General features: G+C 42.3%; 2 protein-coding genes across 3 annotated transcripts; both read right to left on the bottom strand.

The window, feature by feature from the left end:
* Position 1: 1 nt before the first annotated feature.
* Positions 2-888, bottom strand: mai-1 (ATPase inhibitor mai-1, mitochondrial). The gene is made up of 2 exons (NM_076135.8): positions 666-888; positions 2-363 (listed from the first exon to the last, which is right to left on the bottom strand). Exons 1-2 carry the CDS (start codon positions 873-875, stop codon positions 307-309), a joined length of 267 nt encoding a protein of 88 aa, NP_508536.1. The 5' UTR covers positions 876-888; the 3' UTR covers positions 2-306.
* Positions 889-2,748: 1,860 nt separating this feature from the next.
* spc-1 (Spectrin alpha chain) lies at positions 2,749-12,389 on the bottom strand (the record flags this gene model as incomplete). 2 transcript variants are annotated; one of them, NM_001270071.5, is made up of 14 exons in its annotated part: positions 2,749-3,382; positions 3,439-3,586; positions 3,633-3,935; positions 3,988-4,130; positions 4,179-4,755; positions 4,809-7,274; positions 7,324-7,529; positions 7,823-7,837; positions 7,891-8,046; positions 8,091-9,251; positions 9,295-10,875; positions 10,928-11,053; positions 12,031-12,115; positions 12,169-12,371. In NM_001270071.5, the coding sequence occupies 14 exons, from the start codon at positions 12,369-12,371 to the stop codon at positions 3,254-3,256; spliced, it is 7,299 nt and encodes a 2,432-aa protein (NP_001257000.1). In that variant the 3' UTR covers positions 2,749-3,253. The 2 variants fall into 2 exon arrangements, with proteins under 2 accessions (NP_001257000.1, NP_001256999.1); NM_001270070.3 differs by lacking the exon at positions 7,823-7,837 and having other exon boundaries at positions 12,169-12,389.
* Between the last annotated feature and the right edge of the window lie 3,104 nt (positions 12,390-15,493).

A 15,493-nucleotide genomic window follows, 5' to 3' on the forward strand; every position in this document is an offset into this window, starting at 1 on the left:
TGAAAATTGATACTACTACAATCAGTTCAACTAACATACAAACGACAAATAAAAATAGAATGATCGAAATGAAAATCGAATCAAATTGAAGAGAGAAGAATATGAAGTGAAGCCATAAAAACCATGTTTACTATTTGACGAAACATGTGCAGTAAGCGAAAAAAAAATGATGCAATAGGCAAGATGAAGAAATGCGGTGTGAGAGAGAAAATAGAGAGGAGAGAATAAGTATGCATAAAAAGAAAGGGAAAATTGAAAATGATGATGCAAAAAGAACAGAGAGCCGTTTGAAAAGCCCTCTATTTTTTATGTTCCGTGTCCTTTCTCGATTTCCTTCAGTCGTTGCTGATGTTGTTCGAGAACCTGAAATGAAAGTATTGAAGAACGTTGAAAGGTAGTGGAAAACAAAAAAAAAGAGATTGTTTGTGAAAACCAATCTATCTCTTCATTATGCTCGCTAGTCGCCCGTCTCTCTAACATATCAAGGTCAACTGTGTAAAATAGAGAGATTCGAAAGGAGTCCCCGGTCTATTTTGAATCAGTTCTAGAACACGCCACTTTCGCAGATAAGAGTTTCGGCAGTGTCATGTGACACATCAAAGAATAACGAGTTAATCAACAACAATATTTTCCTGCGTGTTTTCCTTAAATGGAGTGTCTCGTACCTTTTCATGATCCCGAATTTCCTGTTGGCTTTGCGTCATATCTGCTTCAAGCTTCTTCTTGAGATTGTCCAACTGATCTTTTTGTTGTCTTCGGAAGTATTCTTCTTCTCTGGTGGCGCCCATCATGCCGAGTGATCCACCTGCTTCACGGATTGAGCCGCCGGAGCCTCCACCATGTCCAGCACCACTTCCACTTCCAGATCCTGACATCTGTTTTGATTTCCTGGAAATGAACTAACTGGATTATATGAGCATGGCTCCAAAAGTAAAGAGAAGCGAAAGAAGAAAGCTGTCAAGAAGACGTCGAAGGGAGCATGCCTTTTTTATTTCTGAGAAGAAAAAGAAGAAAAGCAGCTAACACACACACACAAGTTTGTAGCACGTAAAGTAATCTTGAGTGAGAGCGAAGGGCGAAGGTGATGCAAACAGGCCCTCCCAAAACAAATTTCACAATGCGAGTGGCGTTTCGATGGCCGGAGACCGAGGACACTGGGCCGCCCATTTCCAAACGGCAATCGATTTTGTTTTTTTTACACACACATCAATATACACGCACAAACATTAACTCACAAACACACACACACACCGCACTCTCGTGAACTGAACGCACAAAACGTGTGTGTGTGTCAGTAAACTCTGATCTAGTAGAAAATAGTGCGTGTGTTGCAGAGGATTTAGAGAAAGGGTCGAGAAGAGAGTTTCGAGCCGCCCGTGAATTGATATCATAAACAATTGAAGACTTTGAAACATTTACAACATTTGACCTTCGAGAAAAAGAAGAACGAAATAAAATATTTACTAACCTCAAAAGTCTTTGTGAGCAAGAGCAACATTGGTTTCCGGTGAGCTCCTTGAAGTCAAACTCTGTTGTGTTGTTTCCTTAGAAGGCAGGGCAGGGTCGCTGTTTTTTTAGGGGAGCCGCCGTGGCGAGGCGAACATAGAGAGTGAAGGGAGCGAGGCGGGTAGCCTCAACTGATGCATAGAGAGAAAATGGGCCAACTGCGAGTGCGACGACGGCCTAGCCAGCCGGCACGAATCGATGGAGATGCCGACGTCGCCGACACACGATTGCTGGCCGTTGGCACGTAGGCAACGGCAGTGTAGTAACAGGAAAAGAAGAGATTTGAGGAGTTGCTCTTCTTTTCGCTTGGAGCAACTCTTTTCCAACCCGAAAGTTTTCAATGATAAAATATAGAACAACACGAAGATGAAAAGGCGCAGTCGCTAGTCAATCGTTCTGAAGATCAAACTAGTGGCCGGAGTAAATGGGAGGAGTTGGAAAATAATCAACGAGAAAAGTGTTTTTCATTGACATCAAAGAATGTTTTATATCAGTTATCACTGATCACTAGTCACTAGTTTTTTCAATTTCTGAAAGAAAATCTAATTTACTAATAGACACACGATGAATCAGAATTTATTCAAATGTATCTGATCAGTTGAATACGTGAGATCTTTTATAAAAGCTAATATCAACCAAAAGTTCAAAATCACTTCGAGATCAAAACTCTAATGGCATATGTTTGAATGCACGAAGTCAATAATTCTAACAGGCGAGAGTGCTATAGTTTTCTCAAAAAGTGGCAAAAACTCAGGAATTTCCACTTTTTGACTGTCAATAACAATTTTTCAAAATTTAATGTATCATAAACGTGTAATGTAATAACTTACCAAAACATGCCTAAACAGTGTGTCATCTTTACCTCAAGTTTAACCAAATTATTATATTTCCAACACTATATTTTAAATAATAGTTCCTATGACAAAGTTTGTGACGTTCATTGAGAAAAAGTTGCATAATTCAGGTTTTTTAAAAAACCCACTATCTTCTATCATATTACGAAAAATCAACAAATCAAAAGTTCAAACTTGGCAAATTCGTTGAAAATTTTCCGGTTTTCTCGTTTCACTAAAAATTGATGTTTCAATGACATCAAACAAAAACAACTACCTAGGAAAGCGAACTGCCCACAAAAAACAAAAAATAAGTTTTTTATCAGTATTCGATACAATCTGATAACATCCTTTATCGTGTTACCAGAATGTTCTCTGTACCTATTGATTAGTCCAAAAAACATCGCACTTGGCAGCTATAAATATTTATTCCATAGTTGTCGTTTTTCATTAAAAGTAAATAGGCGAAAGCTTATAATAAAGAAATCAGCAATGATTTTGGGTGGAGTACAAAATGAAAAGCACATCAAAACAAAACATGACCGATTTTCTGACTGGAATGGAATAAAGAAATCAGTGTTTTTGTTTAGGGACATTACATGAAATGGCAGGACTTTATTCGGAAAGGAAGAGAAATCCATTCATAAAATAATGAATAGTTTGTTGCATAAAACTATTAATATAATGCTATTGTGTTTTGCTTTTGTGAAAGATGGGATTATAAAAAGACAGTGACAAAGTAAAAATAAAATATTCAAAGAAAAAGCGGGGAGGGCAAATAAGCGTACAAATTATACTTTTCCTTTTGCATTTAAAACGTTATCTGGGAGTATTAATAAACTGTTGGATGGAGGAACAAGTGACCAGTGGTAGGAAGAAACGAGAAATTTAAAATCATATGACAATTGGCGAGATTAGCTCTGGAACAAGGCATGCACAAACTGCTCGTAGTCGAGACCACCTTGGATGGAACGACCTGAAATGGCGTCCATGTATGGCTTCATTCTTCGTATGCAGAATTCGGCTTGCTCCGGTGTCAGGTTCTGAAATGAAACAAATTAAATATTTATAATCTAGGAAAAATATTCAAAAATCCTACCGCGTAGAGCTCCTCTGCCGTGACATATGGTCGGAATTCCTTCGAAAGAGCTCTGAATGCCATCTCGATTTCTTCCGAAGACTGGATGTTCTCGGTTTCTTTGCTGATCATGAACGCCATGTACTCTTGCAGAGTTACGTAACCATCTCTGTAAAATAAAAGTTTAAACTTTTCCCGATTCAATCTAGATTTACCTGTTCGGGTCGACAATATCCAAAATTCTCTGGAACTCGGGTTCTGGTTGGCCTTCGTCCACCATCGGCAGATCGTATCCAAGAGCTCGCAGACAACTCTTGAACTGCTGGTGGTCGAGTCTTCCAGTTTTCTCCTTGTCGAAGTGCTTGAACATCATTGAGAACTCACGAAGGGCTTCTTCCGATACTCCAGATTGATTTCTGGCTTGAATCTGTTGTTCCAAATTGTGTTGCATTCGCATGGCTAGCTGATCCAATTGATCCCAAGCTTGCGCAATTCCTACTGTCGAATGTTCAGTATACCTGGAAAATGTTGAACTTGTTAGTCTTTGTGGGCAAGCGAAATTGTGTTTACCTATTGTCTAGGATAAGGTTTCTCTCCAACATAGCACCCTTCTCTTCAATCTGCCGCAGCTGACCTTTGTTCGCCTTGATTTCCTTTGCTTTCCTCTCAACAGCATCGAGTTGTTCTTCCAATGTACCTCCAGCTTCCATCATCTAAAAAATGCATACCTTAACAAAAGTTCTACAATTAAATGTCTCTACCTCCTGTCTGGTATTTGTCAACCAAGCATGGAAAGCATTGGCCAACTTGGCAAACTCGCGTCGCAATTTGTCGTTCTCCTCCTGTCTTTGGTGCTCTCTGGCAAGCTCCTGCTCGCGCTCCTTGATGATTCTCTGCAGGTTGCGCCACGTGTCTTCGAGGGCATCCATAGTGAACCACGTGTAAGGGTTGGGTCCCACATTGAACGACTTGATCCGACGATCAAGGTCTTGGAGTTGGCGGAAGTCCTCTTCAGCGGAGGACAATGAGCGCTGGAACTCACCATGGGCGTCGCGCAAGGCACGGATCTCTTCCAAAGAGTTGCATCGGACAGGGTCAGTCAAGTCCTCCTCAGCGTTCTCGAACCATGAGTTGAAAGTGGAAGCCTTCTTGGCAAAGGCAAGGTAAAGCTCCTCGATTTGCTTGAATTGCTGTTGCATTTTCAACAACTTCTGACGACGAGCCTCGGAGTGGGCAAGAAGGTTCTGCCAACGTTGGATGACGTTCGTATGACGTTTCTCAATGGCTGGAGATTGTTGGTGCTCACTCGAAACAAGTTGGTCTTTGAGCTCGGTGATTCTGAAAGAAATAAAGTGAGAGTCAGACCCCAAACTTTAGAAAAAAAAACCAACCTTTGAATTCCTTCATGTTCGAAAGCGTTGAGTCCAGCGTCGAAAGCTTCTTGCTTGGTGAGGAGGATTTGAACAGATGAGAGATCTCTTCCAAAGTCTTCGGAACGAACTTGTTGCTCCTTCTCAGCAATCCACGATTCCACAACATCACACTTCCACATGAATTGAAGGTAGGCAGAGTTATCACGAAGCTTGGCAAGACGTCCTTCGGCCATGCTCTCAATCTCAATAAGACGAGCACGGAGTTGGTCGCATCTCTGCTTGATATGAGGAGCATGATGGTTTCCATTGTGAATAAGAGTGTCTCCCTTGTTGATCAAATCAGCAACACGTTGCTTGTGAAGCTCAAGATCGACTTGGAACGTATCGTGCTTCTTGAGAAGTCCTTGCACTCCAGCCATGTTTTCTCCAAAGTTGTCGGATCCCAGGATTTGTTGTTTCTCATTCATCCATGCCTCTTCCTCTTCAACATCACCCAAGAAAGCTTGGAAGGCTTCAGACTCGTCGAGGCGTTGATGACGGTTTCCAGTAAGATCACGGATTTGTCCCCAGCTTTGCTCAAGATCCTCCATACGCTTCTTAATTTGATCCTCTCCAACTCCCGCTTCGGCTGCAGATCTCAACAGCTCTTCTCCCTTCAGCTTGACAAGAGAAACTTGAGGCTCATGGGAAGCGAGCTCGGTATCAATACGACGATGCTTGCGGCGAAGGTTTTGAACTCCTGGAAGATCACGTCCATAGTCATCAGAAGAAACGAGAAGCTTCTTCTCCTTAATCCAAGACTCCTCATCATCAATATCACGGAAGAACTGGTGAACATTGAGGGCCTTGCTCAATTTATCACGACGATCGGTAGCCATCTTCTTGACACCATCATAACGATCAGCAATCAACTTTCTTCTCTCAGCGATTTGTTGTCCTTGGAATTGATCGTTCTCGAGAAGAGAATCAGCTTGCTCGTTCATCTCTCCAACACGATCCTGGTGGGCAACAATGTCAGCCTCAAGAAGAGAATGTTTTTTGAGCAGGTTTTCAACGGAAGCCAAATCTTTTCCATAGTCTTCAGATTGGAGGAGAATTTCAACCTCTCCCAGCCAGAACTCAAGATCCTTGACAGCAGCCATGAAGCTCTTCTGCTTGTTAGCCTCTTTCAAACGGTAACTCTTCTCGGTGGTGGTCTTGACAAGAAGGTCCCATTGGTCGTTGAGAGCCTTCAGTCGAGCGCTGACAGCAGCTTCACCTCCTCCGCACTTGGCGTTCTCAATGAGGTTGTTTCCAGCTTGAATGATAGCAGCGATTCTGTCCGAATTGGCATGAAGCTCGGCTTCGAAGGCTTGTTGCTTCTGATGTTTCTGCTGAATGTTGGTTGGATCGCGGTAGTTCTCCTCTTGAGCAATCTGGAACTTCTCAGTCATCCAGTTCTCAATCTCATCCGCATCACGACTAAACTGTTGAAGAGTTTGTGACTCTCCAAGCTTGAATCTCTTCTGAATGAGAGCCTCCTTAAGACCATTCCATCTATCGAGAATCTGGTCTCTCTTGCGAGTGACTGCTGGCGAATCGTAATGATTGTTCTTGATGAGAGATTCAGCAAAGAGCTTGAGTCCCTTGATTTTCTCCTCTTGAGTGTTGATGGCTTTGTCAAAGTCCTCGTGTTTCTTGATCAAAGACTCAACATTGTCTCCAGATGGATCCTCTTGAGCCAAGAAAGCTTCACGAGCTGACATCCAAGTGTCGGCTTGCTCACAATCACGGTAGAAGAGTTGAAGTTCGAGGCATTGATCGAGAATGTTACGACGAGCAACCCATGCGTCTTCAAGTCCTTTACGAGCCTCGTTGACACCTTGAAGACGGTTTTCAATGTCTCCTGCAGCGTAGTGGTGGCTGTTAAGAAGTTGGTTTCCAAATTGATCAAAAGCTTGGAAGGTGGCAGCACGGGAGTCAATTTCGGTGCGGTACTCCTGGTGGCGCTCAAGAAGAGCCTCAGCTCCAGTAACATCGTTGGCAAGTTCTTGACTGCTGACAAGTTGGTTCATGGAAGCAATCCATTGCATCAAATCACGGTAGTCAGACAAAAAGCGTTGGTAGTCGTACGAATCAAGAAGCTTTTCTTTTCGGTTGTTGGCCTTAGACGTGAGGCGGTTCCATTGCTCATTGAGCTCACGTTGCAAATCGTAAATCTGCTCGGCAGCTTCTGGGTGAGATTGACGAAGACGGTTGGCCTTCTCATCAAGAGATTTAATCTTGTCTCCAAGAGCAGCCAAATCACGCTCAACTCCTTCATGCTTGCGTTGAAGAGCCTGAACGGAACGGAGGTCACGTCCAAAATCTTCACTGTCAAGGGCATCATCCTTCTCCTGGATCCAATCACGAGTCTCGTCGACATCACGGTGGAAGCGTTGCACCTCGTGGGCAGATCCGAGTTGTTGTTCGCGTTGCTCAGTCTGCTCCTCCAATGCGCGCCATCTATAAATTAAAAAATTTACAACTTATAAGAAGTCACTATAATTTTAACCTGGCGTTGAGATCCTCAATTTGCTGACGAATACGAACAGCAGTTTCAGTTTGTCCAACCGATGTGAGAGCGGTGGCAATTTGGTTCATCTCCTGGAGACGAACCTCGTTAGCCTTGAGGTCTCCTTTAAAGTCGTCAAACTTCTTTTGAAGAACCTCAACCTGCTCGAGGTCAGTTCCAATTTCTTGTTGAGCAGCAACAGCCTCCTGAAAAATCACAAATTTTTAAAGTCAAACACAATTAGCGCCAAGTCCACAAAGCATCAATATCGATAAGAATACACAAGTCAAAAAATTTGACCACAAATTAGGGATATCAAAAAAAATGTTTACAAAGCGCATGATCGTTTCCAAAAATTCACAAAATAAAAGAGCCACCATGAATATAATTTTACACACCACTGCTTTCCAAAAAATATAAAATATAAATCGCCAAGAATAAATGAGGAATACAAAAAGAAGTATTTCGTTCGCTCAGATTTTCCAATATACAAACTTACTTCTGCCATGTTAGTCTAAAATTGATTAGTTGGGTTAGTATTAAAGTTAGTTCGTTCTTCCAACTCACTCTAGACTTGATCCATTCAGCCAAGTCGTTGGCTTCACGGAGAAGTTGGTATCCTTTGCAAGCTTCCTCGAGCTTTCTCTTTCTAGTCTCTCCGAGCATCATGAGACGTTGGTACTTGTCCTCAATCTCCGACTGCTTTCCTCCAATGGAGTTGACCTGAAACAACATTTTGATGAACTGAATACATATGAATAATCTACCTGTTGTTGAGCATGCTGTTGAGCAGTTCCTGGTTCGATTCTCTTAACGTAGGCAGCTGGAACAAATCCTTGACGATCATTGACCTCAACTTTCCACCAGTCTCTGTTGCTAGCATTGAGAAGAGTGAGAACATCTCCCTTCTTCATGGAAACCTCACGAGGAGATTTCTCTTGGTAATCGTAAAGAGCCAACACACAGTCACGTCCGAGTTGTCCCATCGGTTGCTCTTGGTACTTGCATTGAGAAGCTTGCTTGCGAAGATCCTCGATAGTTCCCTTGAAAGCTTCCAAGTCGGAAAGAAGAGCACGATGCTTCTTGAGAAGAGCCTCGGCAGAATCTTCGTCCTTTCCATAGTCGGTGGATCCAACAATTGGTTCTTTCTCGCTCATCCAAGCATCGGCCTCATTGGCATCAGAAAGGTATTGGTGGGCTTGGAGTGAGTCATCAAGATCTGTGCGTCTCTTCTCAGCCTTGCTCTTCAGAATTCTCCAGTTGTCACGAAGTTGAGCAAGTTTATCACGTATCTCTGGAGCCAAGAAGTGTCCTTGTTGAATCATGTCATTGGCGGCACTGCTGACACTCTCGATTTGGCTATCGTGGTTGGCAATCTCAGCGATCAGAGCCTGCTGCTTCTTGATGAGATTTTGAACTCCAATCAAATCACGTCCTCGATTGGTTGATCCAGCAACTTGTTCCTTCTCACGGATCCAAGCCAGCTCATCTTCAATATCGCGGAACAGTTGATTTCCTTGGTGGGACTCTCCGAGTTTTCTTTTTCTCTTCTCAAGTGGATCACGGAGAGCGTTGTAGCGCTGCTGAAGATTCTCTTGCTTGCGAACAATGACTGGAGCATTGAAATGCTCCTCCTCTTGGAACTGTTGAGCAAGTTGCTTGATTCCATCAACACGATCGTTGTGAGCGTTAAAATCAGACTCAATAAGTCCAATCTTCTTCTGAAGGTTTTGAACAGATACAAGATCTTTTCCATAATCCTCGGAAGCAACTTGTCCTTCAAGCTCCGACAACCATGCTTCAACATCTTCAATGTTGCGATTGAATTGCTGTTCGTTTCCAGCTTCACGAAGTTTGGCTCCCTTCTTGTTTGTAGCATCGACCAATTCGTTCCACAAGTTGTTGACTTGACGAAGGCGGTCTCCGATCTGAAAAAAAGTTACTAATAGTTATAAAAAGTTGATAACTTACATGATCAGCAGCAAAGTGTCCACTATCGATGATTTGCTCTCCGGTAGAACGAATATCGTCCAAACGGTTCTCGTTAGCCTTAAGCTCTTGCTCAAAGTTGATGTGCTTTTGGAGTTTTCCACGAATGTTGGTAGGATCCAAGTAAGAATCGTCACGAGCGGTGGACAGTTTTTCAGTGATCCAGCTAACCATCTCATCACAGTCACGGTCAAATGTCTGGCGCTTGTAGCTTTCCTTGAGAGCATTTCCACGTTGACGAGCTCTGTCTAGAAGACGACGACGACGGTCAAGAAGAGCTTGGCGTCTCTCGGCAACATCATCAGCAGCGTAATGCTGTCCTTGAATGAGCTTGGTAGCAAACTCGTCAAGTGCATTGATCTTCTCCTCTTGAGCAGCAAGCGATTTCTCAAAGTCCTCGTGTTTCTTGATGAGGTGCTCGACAGAATCTAGTGAATCTCCCAAATCAGTGTTGGCAAGGAACGCTTCCTGCTTGTTCATCCAGGTTTCGGCTTGTTCAGTGTCACGATAGAAGAGTTGGAGATCCATACATTGCTCGTAGAGAATACGACGTTCCTCCCACAATCCAAGAAGAGAAGACTTCTCGTGGTCAAGTTTCTCGAGCTTCTCCTGAACTTCTGGACTCTCTGGAATTCCCATCTCAACGAGCTTTTGTCCAGCGGATGCAGTTTGGTTGAACGAGTCAGCACGAGCATCAATTTCTCCCTTGTGTTCTTGATGACTTTCAAGAAGAGCTTCAGCGCCAGCCACGTCTTTTGCAAGCTCATCAGCTCCGATGACAGCTTTCATGTCTCCAATCCAGCTAATCAAGTCACGGTAGTCGGCCAAGAAACGATGAAGCTGGAAGCTTCTCTCAAGTCCATCTTTGCGGTGTTGAGCCTTCTCCTTGAGTGCATTCCAGGCGGCTTTGGTGTCATCGTTCTTTTGATGAATCGCTTCAGCACGATCTGGATGAGTTTCTGCCAACTTATGAGCTTCTTTCTCCAATTGGAGCATCTTTCCTTCAAGAGCAGCAAGATCACGTTCAGTTCCTTCATGCTTGCGTTGAAGAGCTTGAACATTATTGAGGTCTCTTCCGTAATCATCGCTTGACAAAGCAAGATCCTTCTCTCCAATCCATGCAAGGGTCTCGTCTGCATCGCGATTGAAGCGTTGAACTTGATGAGCTCCAAAGAGCCCTTCCTTACGAGTGGCCGCCAAAGTGTTCAAACGATGCCAAGCATCATTAACGTCATCGCGCTTCTTGTAGATCTGATCGTGCTCAGAGTGTCCCTCCTCGACAAGTTTGTCAGCAGCTTGATTGATCTCATTGATTCGGTACTGATGGTTACCGAGTTCTTTCAAAAAGTCGTCAAATTTACGCTGAAGTATCTCAACGTGTTCGAGATCCATTCCCATGTCTTCTGCGGTGACATAGGTTTCCTTCTCTCGAATCCAGTAGAGAATTTCATCGCATTGACGAATAAAATGCAAAAGTTTAAGTGCTTGTTGTAGCTTAATTCCCTTATCCTTCAGTTTGAAGAAGAGCTTATCCCAGAGGGCGTGCAACTCTTCCAAGCGTTTCTGAAAATAATTAATCATCAGACTGTCAAATGTCTTTAGTGATTTTAAGTACCTTGATGTGTTCGCTAGCGAAATGATTGTGTTGGATCATAGCGTTTCCGGTCTTGTCGAGGTTGGCGATGGTCTTAGCGTGAGCTTGAACCTCAGCTTCGAACGCTTCATGCTTCTGGATCTTGGCCTGAAAATGTTTTATGATTTACATTTGATCATACTTTCATTTTGATGTAAAAAAATTTTCTCTTTCAATTCATGCTTCAAAACTAGTCAACTCTTACTCTCATTTTTTTTTCAACCGCTAAACCTAGCAACAGAAACATAATCGCCTCATCTATCTTCTTACTCGTCAGTATTACTTATCATTCCAGGCATTACAGGAAACCGGCGGATCAAGTCAGGTCACGTCAGTTGCGATTACGCAGTGTCAAGGCCGTGTACGAACGCCCGACTTTTTATAGATTCCCGTCTATTACTATATGTATTCATCTCATCTTTCGATCGGAACGCATGATAAAAAACGGCGGCGAGGATTAATTGGAACCCCCACAGGAATTTATTGGGTTTTCAGTGTGTTTCATTATAAGTAAAGGTGAATGATATTAGGAGCAGTAAAAAATTGTTTCCTCAAAGACTTTTTAACTCCTAATTTCTAGCGCTCATATCTTCCAAAATGACGATATTGTGTAAAAAGATTTCATTTTCATCTTTTCTGCTTCCCAGAAAATAACTAAGTTAGCAAAATTCACATGTACTCCTCTCTACTCGAGCCAATTGTTTATAAATGTAATTGTGCACTACATTGCTTTCAGTTCCTAATCTTCAAGTGAGCATGCATGTTGGGGGTCGCAGATGCGTTTCTCGAAACGAAGGCACAGAGAAAAGCGCTGAAGCGAACCACTCAAATCAATATATTTTTGCTGCTGCGCCTTTGTCGTTGCTCCCAAAAGACATTTGTGTGCCCCCAAACAAGGCAGCAGAAGAAAGGGGTCCGAGTGTCCCCCCGAGGGAAAATGAACCAAGAGAAAAGAATTGTGCGAGTTGTCGTCAAAAAGGATTGAGAATGGAAAGCTGGGGACCAACCACAGAAAATTTATGTTTTAGATAACTTTGAAATAGATGATGAATACGACTGAGAAATAATGAGAAGATGGTACCAACCTGGAGATTGCTCGGATCTCTGAAGTTTTCTTCCTGAGCTGTCTGGAGCTTTTCAAGAATCCAAACGTTCAACTCATCAGCATCTCTTTAACAGAAAAATTAGAATTCTAGACAACCCAACAAAATTTTAGAACTAACCGTTTGAAATATTGAAACTGACGAGCTTCCTCGAGACGATCTCGTTTTGTCTGCGAGTGATCCTTGAAAATTGAATAGTGACCTAATACTTCCTGACGACGTTGGTGAATGTCATCAGCAGTCTCCAGAATACGAATCTCCTGTGGTGGCGGTACTTCTAGCACCGGCTCTGGTGGAGCATGAGTGTCATTCGAATCAGCCATAATCTTATTTCGCTGAAAAACAATTGTTTTAAAACCTCCATAGAAATGAAAATGAAAGAAAGTTGATTATGAAGAGACCGTAACAGAAACAAATGAGCAAATAAATGAGAAGAATGTAACAAAAAAAATCAGAGAGAGCTTTAGAGGATAAATACAACGTGGGAACAAATAATGACGAAGTGCGGAAAAGAATCACCTGGGAGACAAAAAATAATAGAAAATGGGAAAGCTTGTGGCTTTAATTTAATAAGCTTATAAATTCTACGAATGAAAATTTACCAAGAAAGTGTTACTCAAAAAGTATATCATGTCAAAAGTAATTTTAAAAGGTGGTTCCATTTCCAGCCCACACAACTGTCAACATTTTTGAACTGATAACAATATTTCGATGAGTCAGACTAACTCCGACTCCGCCGTTTACAAGCTGTGTTGAAATTGAACACACAGCTGTCAGAAACAGAAGAGACATTACAAAAAAGGGGTTTTGCACAATGCAGCAAATTTTGAAAATGATGAAACAAGAAAGAATATGCTCTCAAAGTGAAAAAAGGAGATGACTTCAACTGGTTCAAGTACAAGAAGAGCTGGCAGCTATCGATCGCCCAAAACGACCCCCGCGTCCACAACACCAACACAAAACCGAATGCAGAGAACGAGAGAGTGTGGCTAGAGAAGCAGAGACAACAAGAGGGGAGACGACTGCAGGCCTGGACGCGCTCGTCCCGCTCAGCCTCGCACACAGCCGCGCTCTGACTGCCCTCACACACACTCACACACACACACACTCACAAAAACGCACTCTTCTATTAAATGCCAGCGATTTCCTCTCAACAGCACACAGTCCCTCACCGAATGCATCATCCTCCATCTCTCCAGTTACTCGCAGTTTGACTCTCTCTCTCTCTCCGGGGTCTCCGCCAACACACACACCACCGACCACACATTTATGTATATATTCGGAGATGGAGTATAAAGTATGTCCTCCAAATATTTGCAAGTTTCACTGATGTGTTGTCAATAAAATTGGGTAATCGATTTGGAACGGAAGAAGTGATGATGAAAGAGAAAGTGACAGAAATTATTAAAACGGGAAGCGGGAAAGCGGGAAGGATAACCGAAAAAACATAACTTCAAAATTTGGAAGTAAAAGTGAGTAAATGAGCAAATTAGAAATTTCTTTGCACAAAAGAATATTCGTTTTAGTTTAAAAACCACGATACAAAACCTCCAAACTCAAATAACTACATCCACTTACGCTAAACAACTGAATGATTTAAAACAATAGGGGACCCCATTCTATCAAATCTAAAAGCATCCACACAAAAAGCCGAAAAAGGGATTCTTCAAGGGCTTTTTTCTTAAGTGACATGGTCAAGCTTTGGTTCATAACAAAAGTGAGCAAACACCGGAAACGGGGAGCCGCGCCAAATCTGTCAAGTGCCGGATGGAGGCCACCTGCGTTCGAAAACTTCCTGCGGACACATGAGTGAAGGACGGCAATGAAGGAGAAGGAAACACAAATGAAAACTATTAGTTCTCTCTCGTTTTCGAGTTCGTCACACTCTGAGAAGAGGCAAAGAAATTCGATACAGCTCGGGGCGACGTTTCGTTGAAGACGGAGGGCAGAGCATCTTTCAAATTCTTATTTTACGTCAGAATTTGGCATTGATGCCAACGGAAGTTTTGTTTGAAATGAAGAATAAAACATTATAGAAAATACAGTGTGGGAAAGTTCTATAGGACCCCCCCTAATTTGAAGGTTTGAGGAACTTCCGAAAATTTTTTTGAAAAACTGCTAATGCCATTCGTTTTTAAATTGAAAAAAACCTATATACATTTTTTTCCAGAAGTTTATCTCAAAAACTGAGGTCGCGCTGGAAAAAACGTCAAAATCCAGTGTGAAACTTCTATAGGACCCCCCGTTTTTTTTCACGATTTTTACTAAAATCAACAGATTTTGGAATTTTTGACAAAGCTCAAATCAAGTTTGAGTTAGAAATGAGTTCATATAAGCAGTTTTGACTTTAAAAATTAATACGAAATGTTCTCGTGGGATCTCCAGACTGGTTCTGATTCTTCCGATCTTTGATGTTCAAGTCTGTTTCAAGCTTCCTGGTGCTCTCGGTAATGCCAAAACTTGATAAACTCTCTTTAACAAGTTCCTACTAAAATTCCTAGCACGCACTTTAGATGTTTCGACTGTGTAGTCAAGCTGATTTGGCAAAATATGCAGCAGGAAACAATGGAAGGCTTATCAGGAATCAAATCGTTTTTCTTTGATTACAAGGTTCCATGGGACCAATATTTCAAGTTAAATTGTCCCTCACAGATGTTATTTACTATTTTTTGCGTGAATTATTAAATGTGGAATTGTGGCATGTGTTGTGGCACACATATAGAGGCTGGAAAGCTTACTTCGAAAGCAGTCTAACTTGCAATGCCTCGAGGATCTGCCCTTTCGGACACTGAACGCGCTCAGCTGGATGTTATGAAATTGCTCAATGTGTCCCTGCATGAAATGAGTAGGAAAATTTCCCGTTCTCGACACTGTATCCAAATATCTTCGTCACTACTCCAGAAAAGACTTTAGATTTCAGCAGGATAATGCGACAATCCATGTGAGCAACTCAACCCGCGACTATTTCAAGCTCAAGAAGATCAACCTTCTTGATTGGCCAGCTCGAAGTCCTGATCTCAATCCAATCGAAAATTTGTGGGGGATTCTTGTCCGTATCGTGTATGCTCAGAACAAGACTTACCCAACAGTTGCATCGTTGAAGCAAGGAATTCTCGACGCTTGGAAGTCTATTCCGGACAACCAGCTGAAAAGTTTGGTCAGATCAATGGAGGACAGACTGTTTGAGATCATCCGCACACAAGGAAACCCGATTAACTATTGATCCTTTCTTGATTTTAGTATATGAATGTTCTGTTGTTGATCAAAAATAACTGCAACTTGTTAATACGCTGTTTCTGACTGGTTTCTTGGGGATGGCGTAAAAATGTTTATGGTGTGTGTGCTAGGAATTTTAGTAGGAACTTGTTAAAGAGAGTTTATCAAGTTTTGGCATTACCGAGAGCACCAGGAAGCTTGAAACAGACTTGAACATCAAAGATCGGAA

The sequence above is a fragment of the Caenorhabditis elegans genome, chromosome X, assembly GCF_000002985.6.
Source record: "Caenorhabditis elegans chromosome X".
Lineage (NCBI taxonomy): Eukaryota > Metazoa > Nematoda > Chromadorea > Rhabditida > Rhabditidae > Caenorhabditis > Caenorhabditis elegans.